Source organism: Coregonus clupeaformis, chromosome 36, assembly GCF_020615455.1.
Source record: "Coregonus clupeaformis isolate EN_2021a chromosome 36, ASM2061545v1, whole genome shotgun sequence".
Taxonomy (NCBI): Eukaryota; Metazoa; Chordata; class Actinopteri; order Salmoniformes; family Salmonidae; genus Coregonus; species Coregonus clupeaformis.
This window is the reverse complement of record NC_059227.1, coordinates 15,924,951-15,941,177: the sequence shown is the minus strand read 5'-3', so window position 1 is coordinate 15,941,177 and position 16,227 is coordinate 15,924,951. Positions and strand designations below refer to the sequence as shown.

Genomic DNA, 16,227 nt, shown 5'->3' with positions numbered 1-16,227 from the left:
TTATTATTATCCATAGACGGTGTGACATCACACATATGATGTGTGAAAATTGGAGTGGCATTACCGACGCAATGCTTAAAGCCTGTCTGTTTCTCTGAAAGTCTTCATAGAGAAATCAATAGTGGTCTCCATAAGAATTAATCTGGAATCCACACTACTACCATGGCAGACGGCCAGCTGAGTGATGTGTGCGGTTTAAACGGCCTCGGCATTCTGCCGCGCACGGCCAGCTATCAAGGTGTCTTGATCGCTCGGCCCTCCACTTCTTTTGCCTAGCTCTGCTCTTCTTCCTCATCCCCTCCCTCCCTTCTCATCCTCATCCTCCTCCTCCTCATTCCCTCCCCCTAAGTTCGATGTGATCGGCTCTTGGCCCTGCCGTGAGTTCTCAGTGCGGGCGACAGCGCTGCTGAACATGGCGTCAGACGGGATGATTTTAACAAACCACGACCACCAAATCCGGGTCGGAGTCTTGACAGGTAAATGTAGAATTGTATTGAGTGATTCATATTTCTCCGTAACAATGTGAATTAATTTCCATTGGCTGTCTGTTGGGGTGCCTCCCGCGGGCGTCTCATAGGCTACATGTTGGTTGATTTTGCGTGGCGGCTCTCTCAGTCTCTGGCTGATTTTGCAGTTCTCCGCGGCTGGTCAGCGCCTTGCGGAGCGACGTTGATTTGAAGCCCCCTTATTTTTACCGGACCACTTGATTTAACACATCCTTGAATGCGACGGAAGATGACAATGTAGCCTACATTCATACAAACCTGTTCGGTATCATTCGTTGCCATGGCGTTTGCGAGGCGGTTTTTCTCGGTGAAGGGCTCAGTTTTGTGTGTTGAATTATTCATAGCCCGTATCTGCTTCTGCTTGTCAAATCTGAAAATTACAGCTGACAGTGTTCGGAGCTAAACATGCTCGCGCTGTATGTATTTCGTTATTGACACGCGGTTGACCACAGCATTTCTCCAAATGGAGCCAATGACAGTTGCTGATGACGAGTGTATGTATTTAAGCGCACAGAAATGCCCGTGTTAATTGCGGAATACATTGCAAAGCAGACGCAATGAATGATATGTGACTGATTTGTGAATGACATCGCTACTTGAAGCGGCTGGTTAACGTGACAGAGGCGCTGCTGGTTTCGTGGGCAGAATACGAGTCGACCTAGGCTACCGATCGGGAAACGATATATAGGCTTGAAACTGTTATACACAAGACATTGAAAATGGCTATTTCTATATGTTTTTAGGTCTGTTTGCTTTGTCATGTTTCTTTTTCAGAACTGTGATGTTGAATAAGGCGAATAGTCGTGCGGTGTCATGAGAGGAAAGCAAATGAAAGAGAAATGTAACCAGCGACGGTTAATATGGACAAATACAGGCTTGCCGCTGCTGTAGCGATGCTGTTGAATTGGGGAAGGTGTCGGGTGAGAAAAAGCGTAATGGAGGGGGCTGGATGATTCCATTTATTATGATCGCCATGTATTCGTGATCGCCTATGACATTCTCCGTTATGGAAAATCCGGTTGGAAGGTGGTATTGTGTAGCAATGGAGGAATGACTGTAGATCCTGAAATCTGCTAGGGAAACCCCGCTCCCCTCTTCCCTCCCTCCCCCCGCCTTCCCTCGCGCGGTAGAGAGAGAAGGACGGAGAGCTAGTGAGGGCTCCAGCGTTGTCCGGGGTGCTGAAACAGCGTCAGTCACAAATCAGTGTGATGGTAAATACACTGTCAGAAAGCGAGTTTCGTCACGTTGATAAGCATTCAGGCATAATGTAAACCGAAACAGAGCGGGTTAATTTCTGTATGTAGCCAATATATGTAGAGTTAGTCACTCGAATCCTCTACTCCCCCCAGCCAGTGTGGTGACAGATTGCTAGTTTGATCTTGAGGTGCAATGTTGACATTTCCTGCAATATATATATATATATATATATATATATATATATATATATATATATATATATATGGAGATTTTGGGGACGCAGAAACACAACCCACTTCTTATTTGCATTTCTGTTTCTTTTTGCGGCTCTTTTTCTTTGTCTCTTGGGGTTGGAATGGGGTGGTATGTTGGGAATCCAATACACGTTTTCGGAGGTTTAAAAAAACAGTGACTATGCAGACATATGAAACGGTAGGTTTACTGTATATTTAGTTGTTCTAAATCTAGGTCCAAAATATCTTACTCTATGACCCCTTACCTTTCAAGAATTTAATCCTGGCAAAGAATAGTCATTTTAAACACCAAACGTGTTTTCAATATTAGATATCACTAATATCAAATATTGATATTAGATATCACCCAAAACAACAACATCCACAAATAAACGCCACATATTCCCTGCTATCCTTCCCAACCTCTACAATAACACCACACTGACCACACAGTGCCATCTATAATCTATAAGAGTGCCATCATTAGTCCTGCTGCACCATGCAGCTCTGTGCTCAGCATTCTAATGCTGCCTCCCCCCCAATCTCCCCATCTGGCCTCATGAGAAGGTCAGGGGTCAACCCTCCATCCCTCCTCCACAGCCACAGGGGGATTAGATGAGTTGACCCTCCCTCTCCATCAGTGGCCTGACAGGTGATGTGGTGACAGCAGGGCCCAGGGGAGAAGGGGGACATCACTGGCCGGCCACCGCTCAGGCCAGGGGTGGAGGGGTGGAGGGATGTAGATCTCAAACCTCTATGATGATGTCTTTAGATATATAGACTTAGGAATGTAAAGGCTGTATAGATCCAATGAAGAATGGTATATCCAATGTAGAAGTAGGATTAAGAATGTAGATCTGCCCACTCTATAGAGCCAATGCAAATGATAGCAGGGGAGGACATGGCTCAGGCTGGCCAAAGGAGGGGTGGATATCTCGAACCTCTATAGTGGTGCGTTTGGATGTATCGTCAGGATTTGCTCTAGGTTTGCCAGGAGGTTGCCTTTGGATAGACATTATTGGTGCAATGTGTATTGTAAGGATGTGGGGAAATGGATGCAAGGATTTGTTTGTGGATATATTTGTGGAAAATCAGAGAAGAAATGATTAGGTTGAACAAAAATTACTGACTGACACCTGTCAAATATGTCATCCTACAAATGTGAGCATTAAAAAGCTTCTCATGCTGTGACAGGTTTGTTTCCTTTTTGCATGTGGAGCAATAGAGAGAGAGAGATTGTTTTAATTGTCTCTCTATCTGGGCCTGCCTGACGGTGTGGACAAGACCATTCTCCAACACGCTCTCCTAGCTAACCGTCCTCCTGTCCTGTGAGTGTTTGTGTGTGTCTCCCTCCACCTTTCTAATGACTCCCTCTGCATTCCCTCTCTCTCACACACACACACACACACACACACACACACACACACACACACACACACACACACACACACACACACACACACACACACACACACACACACACACACACACACACACACACACACACACACACACACATCATACAGCTCCCCAACAGCCTGTGTGGCCTCATTGTGTTGTGGTGCTGCTAGGGGAGATGGATACACCATGCAGAGAGTGTGTGTTCTGACGCAGAAGGCATGGGCTGGGTGTGTGTGTGTGCGTGTGTTCATCTGCGTGCATGTGTATGTTCTCTCTGTCTTTGTGCACTAACATTGAGCTCTGGTTGAAACACAAACTCCCCTGGTCCCAAATATAGCTACTGTATGCATACTTCCCATGAACACAGTGAAACAGCTCAGTGCAAAACCCATTCAGTGGCTTTTAATCTGTAGAAAGCCTGTATGTGCTACAACACACTACATGACTATTGCAGAGTGCTGTAGCTTGATTGATGGTGTAAACAGCATTACAGCCCATTGATGCTGGGCTACTGATAGTGTGTGGGTTGCACACACACACACACACTCACACACACACACACACACATACAGACACATACTCACAAACTGACAGATACACACACACACATATTGACAGATACACACACTCACACATTGACAGACAAACACCCACACACACAAACAAACACACACACACCCATGCTGCTGAAAAGACAGACATGGACAGTAAACACTCAGTAGCAACCTGCCAATGAGAGAGAGGCCTGGGTCGGAAATCTCCTCTCTGCGGCAGACAACACACATTCTCCATCTCTCGCTCTCTTTTTTTCACTCATTTATTCTCTCAGCTGTAGCAACTGAGAGAAGCTCAGAGAGAGACAGAGAGCGCGGGAGAGAGAGAGAGATGTGTGGGCGGTGCTCCAGCTCCAAACGTACATCTCAGAAAGACATGAATCGACACCAGACGCCCCAATATTTAGCATCGCTCGCAAACGGTGAAATAGAGTCTTTATTCGTGTGTCACTGTCCGTTTGTGGTCGAATGTGATTTTTCATTATGATTCCTCCACGGAGGGGGTGGAGGGAGGGAAGGAGGGAGATAAGGGGGATTGGTAAGGGCAGGTGGGGAGGGAGAAGGCAGCCTCTGTGGGATTTCCCCTCTTAAAGGGGCTACCACCACCTTTCCGTAGGGAGGATATAAAGGAGGGCTACAGGGTCTAGAAGTAGGTTGGTGATGGTGAGGCAATGCAGGGAATACAGGGTTTAATATTTTACAGTTACTTATTCTGTCTGTCTGTCTGTGTGTCTGTGTGTGTGTGTGTGTGTGTGTGTGTGTGTGTGTGTGTGTGTGTGTGTGTGTGTGTGTGTGTGTGTGTGTGTGTGTGTGTGTGTGTGTGTGCATGCTTCTGGGGCCCAGAGGTCCCCACAAGAATAGTAAACAAACAAAAAGTTGATAAACTGGGGACATTTTTGTTATTCCCCACAAGGTCAAATGCTATTTCTAGGGGGTTTAGGGTTAAGGTTAGGATTAGTGTTAGGGTTAGAATTAAGTTTAGGCTTAGGAGCTAGTTTTAGGGTTGGGGTTAGGAGATAGGGTTAAGGTTAGGATAAGGGTACGGGTTAGGTTTAGGGATAGGGGTTAGGGAAAATAGGAATTTGATTGGAACTGAATTGTGTGTCCCCACAAGGTTAGTTAAACAAGACTGTATGTGTGTGAGTGTGCATGAGCACTTTGCTTTTCCTTCACTCTACGGTCAAACTCATCCCAAACCATCTCAGTTGGGTTGAGGTTGGGTGATCGTGGAGGCCAGGTCATCTGATGCAGCACCCCTTCACTCTCTTTGGTCAAATAGCCCTTACACAACCTGGAGGTGTGTTTTGGGTAATTGTCCTGTTGAAAAACAAATGATAGTCCCACTAAGCGCAAACCAGATGGGATGGCGTATCGCTGCAGAATGCTGTGGTAGCCATGCTGGTTAAGTGTGCCTTGAATTCTAAATAAGTCACCAAAAGTGTCACCAGCAAAGCACCCCCACACCATCACAACTCCTCCTCCATGCTTCACGGTGGGAACCACACATGCGAAGATCATCCGTTCACCTACTCTGCGTCTCACAAAGACACGGCGGTTGGAACCAAAAATCTCAAATTTGGACTGTCATAAAGGCAAAGGGTGGCTAATTTGAAGAATTTCAAAGTTTTGATGTCTTCACTATTATTCTACAATGTAGAAAATAGTAAAAATAAAGAAAAATCCTGCAATGAGTAGGTGTGTCCAAACCTTTGACTGGTACTGTATGTGAGTGTGTAATACAGTGCGTCTACGTGCATGTGTGTTCCTGTACACACATTCATGTGCGGACGGCCAATGCAATAACTATCTAATCTCTTTTTTCCACATAATTTAATCTCTGGAGGTTGTCCCAAGCTCACCTTAACTACTACAAGCCCAGACCTAGTAGCACTGAGGCATGCTGGGAACAGGAAACCGAAGAGGCAGCCAGTCAGTCAGCGAACGGCCTGGATGGCTTGCGTGGCAGACTGTCCTGCCCAGAATTAGGAGACCCTGTCATCTGTCACTGAATGGGCTTGGGTAGCTGCCAAGTTATATAGCAATCTCCTCTCCAAGTCTGCTGTGAATGGGGAATGGTGAACGGTGACACATGGGGCTGGGCATCTGCTCTGTGATAATTGGCTACACACCCATGCTCTTTCTGTAGCGATTGGCTGGGCTGGGCTGGGCTGGGCTGATTCACCTTTATTTAAATAGGGGAACCCATTGAGACCAGGGTCTCATTTCCAATGGTGCCCTGAAAACAACAGTTCAAGCATGATCACTACAAAATTACAGTTACAACATTTCAAATAAATTACATTATTCAAAAAGGGCAGTAGAAACAAATATATACAATAAGTCAAAACAAGTCTAGTTTTCATTGGTCAAATTTTTTAGCAGAGCTCTAAATTCACTTTTTGAGACCAACGAATCAAGTTTCAGAGTGACCTGTAGGTCATTCCAGGACTGAGGGGCACAGTAACTGAAAGCAGTCTTCCCTAATTCAGAGGAGACCTGTCAAACCTCTAGAACCATCCAGATTTGAGAGTGAGTCTTATAGTTACTAGATAGATTTCCAATTTAGAAGCGAGGTGAGGTAGTATGCGAGTTTCTGGAGAAGTGCTTTATATATGAATAATAGCCAATGTTGAGCCCTTCTGGTAGTTAGAGACTCCCAGCCAACAGAACAATATAAGAGACAACAATGCGTATGGAAATGATCACAGATTCTTGAATTGAATCAAAGCCAAGCTGCACTGAGGCGGCACGGGAATAAATAACTGTGTCATCCACTTAGAGGTGTAAGCCCCAGTTCTTATTATTAAGGGACAAACCAATATTATTAATGTAAATAGTGAACAGTAAAGTACCTAGTGTTGAGCCTTGTGGCACTCCTTTGGTTATGTTAAGAGAGATACAATTTTCATTGTCTGTTTACAGTAGGTTTCACCTTGTCTTGTCCTGTGGCTATCTATAGGATAGCGCTAGACTCTAGGTGGTTGGGGTGGACAGGCTTGTGGTAATGAGTGCAATGGTATCAAATAGATCAAACACATGGTTTCCATGTCTCACTCTCTCTCTCCCTCTCTCCCTCCCTTTCTATCGTTCTCCCTCTCTTTTTGGTAAAGGAGCAGTGTAGATATAAAGTGCTATTTCTGGGAAACAGACAGTAAAAATCTCATCTCTAATCATCTCATCTCTCTCTATCTCTATAGCTCATAGAAATCAACCATACTCAATGTAAATATATCTTAATTTGATGTTGAATTTGGGAAGAGAGGCCAACGTTATTTGGTGGATGAACAGACTCTCACAGGCTCTTGTAAACCCTCCAGAGAAGTGTGCTCCATCAGGGCTGAAAAATGCATTCCCAGAGTTGGCTAGGTAGGTAAGGACATTGTTGGGAATTTAATTGTGAACGTGTCTCAACTAATAATGCACTCATCATCTGTCATTAATGTGAAGTTGATGATAAGGGAGAGAGTGATGGATAAGGGTAACGTTTGGCCTTCTGTATGTGAGAAAGCCCATGTTAGCACTGAATGCTAACAGTGTTGATACTACGGATGGAACTTGAATGTGTTGAAGGTTAGCATTAGCATGAAGGCAGCTTGAGTCTAGCCTTTGTCTAGGGAGGATAATCAAGACTGATACCGTTCTGGAAAGAACAATTTAAAAAGACTATCTTATCCAGAACAGTACGGTTTGTGTTGGCGTGGTAGTGTGAAAAGGGTTCAAGTCTGGTCTAGAATGGGTCAGGCAAGGTGCTCTCTCGTCTTATATGATAATTAATGGATCAAGTCATGGTGGAAATAAATAAGTGTATGTTTTAAGTGATGAGTCACTCTATGGTCTGTCTGTACTGCCCTCCATCCCTCCATCCTCATTCATCTCTTCTCCTGTGCACTGGTTGCTGGTGTTAATCAGGGCATGAAGGGTAGCATCAATTCATCAGCCTCAGCGTGCCTCCTCACGTTTTTTATCCTTCCACATCTAATAGAGCTCTGAAATATAGAGCCCTTTCATGTTTCAAGTCTTGGGAGAGTTTTTGGGCTAGCATCTATCTAGCATAATGTTGGCTATTCCAATGAAGTAGTCGTGGGATCTTCCTTCAATGTTTAGCTCCATCAATATCGTGTCATCCTGTCCTTTCTGACTGAAAAGCTAACATGGCTGATTCGGGTCAACATTCCTTTTTTATTTTATTTTATTTTCTTCCTTTTTTTTGACATTTTCCTTTCTTTTTTTTAAGAGTACATACAATATTTATGTATTTTTCCTTATAGATACATTCATTGCATCATTATTTTGATGCCGCACTCCAGTATGTGCTCTACATGGCTCTGTTACCTTGGAGACTTGATACTTACATGAAATTGCATGGATAAGATGTAGGATACATGTTATATTTATATCATATTGAAGCTGTTGTTTCGGATTCATACAATGTGTTACAGAAAGAGTTATTGGAGCTTGTAAGGGATGATTATTCCAAAAACACACTACAATGTCACTGTGTGTAACTAGTGGTGATGGATAGACTTTGTAGTATTGTACACTGAGAATATACACTACCGTTCAAAGGTTTTGGGGTCACTTAGAAATGTCCTTGTTTTCCATGAAAACATACATGAAATGAGTTTGAATAGGACATATAGGAAATGTAGTCATTGACAAGGTTAGAAATAGTGATTTTTAATTGAAATAATAATTGTGTCCTTCAAACTATGCTTTCGTCAAAGAATCCTCCATTTGCAGCAATTACAGCCTTGCAGACCTTTGGCATTCTAGTTGTCAGTTTGTTGAGGTAATCTGAAGAGATTTCACCCTATACTTCCTGAAGCACCTCCAACAAGTTGGATTGGCTTGATGGGCACTTCTTACGTACCATACGGTCAAGCTGCTCCCACAACAGCTCAATAGGGTTGATATCCGGTGACTGTGCTGGCCACTCCATTATAGACAGAATACCAGCTGACTACTTCTTCCCTAAATAGCTATTGCAAAGTTTGGAGCTGTGCTTTGGGTCATTGTCCTGTTGTAGGAGGAAATTGGCTCCAATCCACAGGGTATGGCATGGCATGGCAAAATGGAGTGATAGCCTTCCTTCTTCAAGATCCTTTTACCCTGTACAAATCTCCCACTTTACCACCACCAAAGCACCCCCAGACCATCACATTGCCTCCACCATGCTTGACAGATGGCATCAATGTTCTTCTTTGCGATCCGAACACCTCAAACTTCGATTAGTCTGTCCATAACACTTTTTTCCAATCTTCCTCTGTCCAGTGTCTGTGTTCTTTTGCCCGTGTTAATCTTTTATTTTTAGTGGCCAGTCTGAGATATGGCTTTTTCTTTGCAACTCTGCTTAGAAGGTCAGCATCCCGGAGTCGCCTCTTCACTGTTGACGTTGAGACTGGTGTTTTGCGGGTACTATTTAATGAAGCTGCCAGTTGAGGACCTGTGAGGCGTCTGTTTCTCAAACTAGACACTCTAATGTATTTGTCCTCTTGCTCAGTTGTGCACCATGGCCTCCCACTCCTCTTTCTATTCGAGATCTTCAGTTTCTTGGCAATTTCTCGCATGGAATAGCCTTCATTTCTCAGAACAAGAATAGACTGACGAGTTTCAGAAGAAAGTTATTTGTTTCTGGCCATTTTGAGCCTGTAATCGAACCCACAATTGCTGATGGTCCAAATACTCAACTAGTCTCAAGAAGGCCAGAAGGTTTTATTGCTTCTTTAATCAGCACAACAGTTTTCAGCTGTGCTTACATAATTGCAAAAGGGTTTTCTAAAGGGTTTAAAATGATAAACTTGGATTAGCAAACACAACGTGCCATTGGACCACAGGACTGATGGTTGCTGATAATGGGCCTCTATACGCCTATGTAGATATTCCATACAAAATCAGCCGTTTCCAGCTACAATAGCCATTTACAACATTAACAATGTCTACACTGTATTTCTGATCAATTTGATGTTATTTTAATGGACAAAAAAAATGATTTTCTTTCGAAAACAAGGACATTTCTAAGTGAACCCAAACTTTTGAACGGTAGTGTATATATATTTTTATTACGTATTGTTTTGTCCCAGGAATCGAACCCACTATCTTGGAGTTAATGCTCTACCAACTGAGCTACAGAGGACCACACTAGTGCCTCAGTTAAATGGTATATTCACAACGTTTGTATTCATTAGGGCACAGTGTAGTAAAATGTTTTGAAAATGACAATGGGTGTTTCAACTTCGTCCCTCCCTCTTTCAGTCCGTGTTCTTCCGTTAGCTGCCTAATGAACACAAACCAGTTCTCAGATCATCCAAGAGCATGTCTCCTCCACAGCAGTGAGTAGAAGATAACTATTCACAGAGGAACAGGCTAGCAGATAGCAGCCTCCGTCCATGACTACGCCAAACACACACATACATACACACACACAAACCTCAAGTTCAAACTGATGAATGAACTTGAGGTTGGATATTTCTCTCTCTCACATGCGCGTGCACACACACACACACTTACACACACGCATGTACATACACACACCTCCCTAATTAGCCTACACTTTGCTCATATATTTTAGAATATGAGTGCTGAACTAAGTTAGCGTGGTTGACCTTCAAGATGCAGAATAACTTTTACTCCAATAAACTACGTTCACACACACACACACTTTTTCTCTCCCTCTCTTTCACACACACATATACACCACACACACTTTTACTCACACACACACACACGCCACTGACAGGAATTAGGAGGTGATGATGAGAGGAAGACAGTGGAGTCTTTTTGCTCAGCTCTTCTCTGTAGTGCTGAAGCTATTAAATCTTCCATTCGCTGCCTGCCTCATGCCTTCCACTTCTGCTGCTGGGATTCTGTCTGGGAAGAAAAGTCACCGAATCTTATTTGTGTCGGTCTGTTTTTCCGTATTCTGACATTTGTTTTTTGTTTGAGAGCGAGAGAGAGAGAGAGCTAGTCAAGTCGACCCATTCCAATGGAATGCATGTATTACAAGTGTATAAGTGTAAGGAAGACAAACTAACTCGTGTTTTTGACGTTCAGTCCAAAAATCTGCCATCAAATCGTTACTTTACACTATGATAGCAGCAACTCTCACTAGCAAGACACAACATCACAGTAACAAGCCAATCACATCACAAAAAAAGTACAAAATTCCTTGGACAAGAATAGCACCACTGTGAGAGGTACAAGCACAGGCACAGTACAACAGTGTGACTTCTGGCTGTCACCATTGGCAACGGCTGCTGTTTCCTCATTGTCACTCTGCCAGACTGTCCATTGGCTTGTCACTCGGACAGACCCCCCACCCTTGTCTTCTGGAGAAGTGGTCACAGGTGAGGTGAGATGCGACTGATCGATGTGTGACATTTCCAGAAATGGAGTATGTGATCACCTGGGGTATATTCAGAGAGGTGAAACGTTCAGAACATTGCAGATAGAAATGTAATGAATAGAACTGACATGACGGCCAATTCTACATGACAAAATATCATATGTTCTACAAAATGCATTTATATCTAAATGTTTTGTGATTTTGCACCCTTCTGAACAGACAGATTCCAGGAAAGGCACTTAGTCTTCTCTGAGTTGAAAGAAGTGTTCAGTTCTCGCCTACCAAAATGACAGGTAGCACACAAATTCCCCAAAAGAAATATCAGAATCCTTAGCATTTCTCAGACAGAATCAAAATGGGCTGAACTGAACACACTGCTAAAAATAAGGATGCTATGTGCTTCTATATAGAACCTTTTTGAAGATATATATAAAGCGAGCCATTGAATACTTTTTGGTTATAGCACCATTTGTTTTACTCTCTGTCCGTAATATTTGTCCTGTTGCAGTACTTCAAATGAAATCAATTGCTTTTCCTACAAAGTGTGTTTACACTACAGTCGCCATCGAATGAGCATGGTGATTGCCTGCATAATTAAAGAATATTGACAGTAATTATATTGGTAATTTGCATGTTTATACATAATTTATATTGACATCAATTTTGCTAATCAATTGCTATCAATGGTGGTTGGTTGAAAATGTTTTAGGAATGTATGATATGAGGAAGTCTCTTCCTGCCATTCTCCCTCTTTTTGTAGCCCCGTTTATACCAGGTTCTAAATTGTATCCTTTGTCCTGAGCTTGTCCACATTGTGACAAGTGTAGACAATCAAAAGACACATAGTCAGACAAGCATTGTGTCTGGGTATCTTACAGGTGTACACAGATCTGGACAGAGAAACCATTTCAATCATCATTATTCCACCCTCTAAAATCATTGACAGGTGGCACCATTGTCTGATTACATCAATATATGTCTTACAATGAATAAATGAATATTATTTTGAAAGAATAGCTGTGAAATAATTATCATAAGGGAGGGACCAGGAAATCAGTTCACAATGCATACAGAGTGGACAGATAACAGACACATTTAAATACCATGTGTAGACCCATTTCTGGTAATGTGGGCACAATCAGAATGTAGACAAGATCAGGAAAACAGACCCATGTTGGCACCAGGTATAAACGGGGCTTCTGTCTCTCGCTCCACCTCTCACCTCACCTGTCTTGTAATATTTCTGTCCCCCTCTTTCATTCTTTTCAGCTTTCTATCTTTTTCTTTTCACATCTCTCTCCCTCTCTCTGTCTCTTTCTCCACCTCTTTCTCTCTCCTTACCTGTCTTTTTATATTATCGTACCCCTGTAAGTAAGGGAGTGATGCAGAAAGAGGGGGAGTGTGTAAGTGTGAATAATAGAGGAGTGCAGCGTCCCTCTAATGAGTATAATTGATGGCTGACCTGGCCCGCGTGTGGCCTCTCTTTCTCCTCTTTTCATTATTGAGCCTCATGCGTTCCTCATGTTTCCCCGTGTGCTACAACGAAACCCTCTCAGATCATGTCATCTGGACATCAAATGTTAATACAGTAATGGCCCCCATTGGAACAGACTGTACTTTCAGACGTGTGGTTGTGGATTGCATAAACCACATCTTTGATTGACATGTCGGGTGTAGACCATTTTGCTATTTTTTATCACGTTGATGAAGAGGGGAGAGTGTTGCAGGCAGGAGATTTCACATTTTAGTTTCTGTGTATTGGGTATCCTGGGGATACCCTACTCTTCCTTTTCTGTAAAAACAACGTTTACTTCTCTTCCCTCCTGTGCCCCTTCTCCTCTCCCTCCAATGCCACTCCCTCCCTTCATCTAATTTCCTCTCCCTCTTCCCTCCCCTCCTCTCTCCCCCTCTTTTCTTCTCTCCTGTGTTGTGGTGGGCCCAGTTCTAGTTGTGTCTATAGGGGCTGTGTTACTATGTTTTAGGGAGATGAGCCAGAGAGCGAAACACCCACCACTGATAAACAGGAGCTCCTCCCAGCATGTAGTCTCAGCAAGGAGAGGCCTTGAGAAGAAAGCCAAGTGTTTCCTCCTGTGTGTTTGTGTGTGTTTGCGTGCATACTGGCATGTGTGTGAGAGATAGAGGGTCTCTCTGCAGCTTGTGCTCTGACAGTGGGAAGCTGCGATGTAATTGCTGACACCGTCCAGAGGATTGAATGTAATGAAGGTAGCTGCTTACAGCCTGCTTCATTAGTGCAGATGGGCCTGGGGCACTGTGTGTGTGTGTGTGTGTGTGTGTGTGTGTGTGTGTGTGTGTGTGTGTGTGTGTGTGTGTGTGAGAAGACTCCTAGGCCCAGTGTCGTGGGAAATCACATACACTCATGCAATAACACACACTAACACACACACTCATACCATCACAGCATAGCTCTTCCAGTGAGGGGAGGACGAAGCCTAAACCCTGTCAACTAGAGTTAGTGGAAGTTCCTAGTAGGCCTTTCCAGCAGTCAAATGACCAAATTGCCCTCTAGTGGCCTCATGGGTGGAATGTTATTAATATTAATTTCATAATTAATAAACATATTTCCGAAAGTCTAGTGTTTCTATGTCAAACGGTTTTGTTATATTTCAGTCTTCTGTGATGTATATCAAGTGTGATATTGGGATGCAAACTCAAAATGGAATACATTTCAACTCTATATCTGACATGGTACAAGTGTCTTCTTTTTTTAAATCCCCTATAACCATGTGTGTGAGGTGTATACTTTTGTTTTAAAGTAGATTTGTTTAAGACTACCAAGAAACACTCTGTGTGACCCTGATTTAGCCCACTGCAGTAAAAGGCTAAGCTAGTACAATGGGTTTGTAGTTTCACTTTGCAGAGGGAAGTGTTGTTGAGTGGTGCCAGCTAAGGACAGCTAACAGCATGTGGTGGTTCCGCCTATCAACTACAGACTTTGTGGCTGTGGAATCTAGTGGAAACCGTTTATCATCCGCACACAAGCTTGAAAGTCCCAGCACCAGTTTCAGCATCGCCTTTGCTCAATCCTGATTTGTCCAAATAATCAACAACGAAAACCCCAAACCAGGAACTACTGCTGCTCGTAATCACATAATTCTACTTGAGCCTTAACAGATTTATCTGTCCACGAGAATATGTCAACGAGAGATTATGTAAATCTTACCCCATGTTGATAGAAGCACCAGTTCCCTGCTTGTCCTCTGTAGCCAATGGATATGTTTCACCCTCATATACAACCTCAGATAGGAGTCATATGGACCTAACATAAGAACTATGTAGTATATCGTTGAAATTCTTTGGCTAGATTGACTGCTGATGAATTTGAGGTTGGATATTTCTCTCTCTCACACACGCGCACACACACGCACTTACACACACCTCCCTCATTAGCCTACACTTTGCTAATATATTTAATAAAAGCGGTTACATGTCAGCTCATGCTGAACTAAGTTAGCGTGGTTGACCTTCAAGATGCAGTAGAACTTGTACTCCAATAAACTACACACACACACTACCAGCAGCATGAGCATAATAGCCTCTCGTGCTGCATACTGCATCGTTGGGAGTGTTTGTTACGGCAGCAGAGTTCTGCTTTCTGCTTTGTTCCACTGATTTCACGTTGATTGTCGGCACAATGCGCTCAAGCCGCAGCTGTGCATATCTGCCTTTGTTTTGCCTTTCTGGAACATCTCTGGCATGAAATGGGATTTGCGGGAACGCCGGGCAGTGACTGGGAGCTGTCACGGCGAGGGCAGTGGCGGGCAGCCGGTGGACCAGAGCATGGCAGGGGATGGCACTGCCAACGCCACATGGGGACAAGTTGGACGCCCCTATGCCCAAATCGGAGGAATTTAGATCAACGTTCCACTTAGTGAACAACGTTTGAACAGCGTGTCACTTACAATATGCTCCGTGTTCCCTTCTCCTGAATCGCCTTGACAGCTGTATCTCTTGAGGCATGGCTGTCATCATGACTAAAGCCGTGGTCATGTTCAGTAGGCACAAAATGGAAGAAAAACGTCTTGAAACGGAGAGAAACATTTTTTCTGATGCGAAGTGTTTTGCTACGGTGTGCCCTAATGAACGCGACCCAGGGTTTGAGTCAGAGGATGGGCATTTACTTTCCCAACATGGCTACTGATGCAAGTCAAAATGACTCCCCTGGTCTATATGGGTTCATATCGTAACCCCGATATCTGACCCTGTCAATGACCACAAACGGTCAACTCTGACCCTAACCTTGACCCTTAGCTCGCATGACCCTTCGCTCGCATGACCCCAACCCTAGCTTTACCCCTAACCGCTGACCCCTGATTCTCATTGGTAAAGGGGCTCTTAGAATTGCTGGGAGCACATCAAGGCAAGAGCAATCAATAGTTGATTTGATTAGCTCCTCAATGCATGCATTTCACTTAAAGCCCCTAAAAGCCGATGTTCGAGAGAGGCTTTTTAGCTAATGTTAACCATCCATTTCTAATACAGCCTAATTAAGTACTGTCCACTTATGGACTATTATCTTTAGTCATATTAAATGAGCTAAAAGTGTGTGTGTGTGTGTGTGTGTGTGTATCCTGTGTGTGTTTTCATGCATATGTACGTACGAGAGTGCATGTGTGTATGGTAGAATCACTGATCGTCATGTTCCTGATGGGAGCTACTGTGGGTTTCCCAGTATCAGCAGCCTAGCTAGCAGGAGAGGACATGCAGTTGGAAACATGGGGTGGGGGATAGAGATCAGAAATGTGCAGGAATATAAATGGCCGCAGATTCCTATAGAAATCAATAGCATCGCTCGCAGAGCCTCAAGAGCATTAATAAGAGAATAGTACCTGAGCTAACTAATAGTGGCGATGGTACTGGGTCATTGTCATTTTGCCACACTGTAGTAAAATGTTTTTTAATGGAAAATGAAAACGAGCTGTTCTTATTGGACAAAACCAGGTACTCACTCTTCAGTGTTATGCCTAATGAATACG

At 43.6% G+C, this 16,227-nt stretch overlaps 1 protein-coding gene across 7 annotated transcripts in view; it reads left to right on the top strand.

Annotated features, from left to right (window-relative positions):
• The first annotated feature begins 354 nt into the window (after window positions 1-354).
• Window positions 355-16,227, top strand: part of LOC121552259 (gephyrin) — a 112,896-nt gene continuing 97,023 nt past the window's right edge. For all 7 annotated transcript variants that reach the window (XM_041865026.2, XM_041865023.2, XM_041865025.2 and 4 more), the window contains exon 1: window positions 355-476. In XM_041865026.2, the coding sequence (XP_041720960.1) occupies window positions 413-476 (64 nt within the window). In that variant the 5' untranslated portion in view covers window positions 355-412. The remainder of the gene's footprint in view (window positions 477-16,227) is intronic.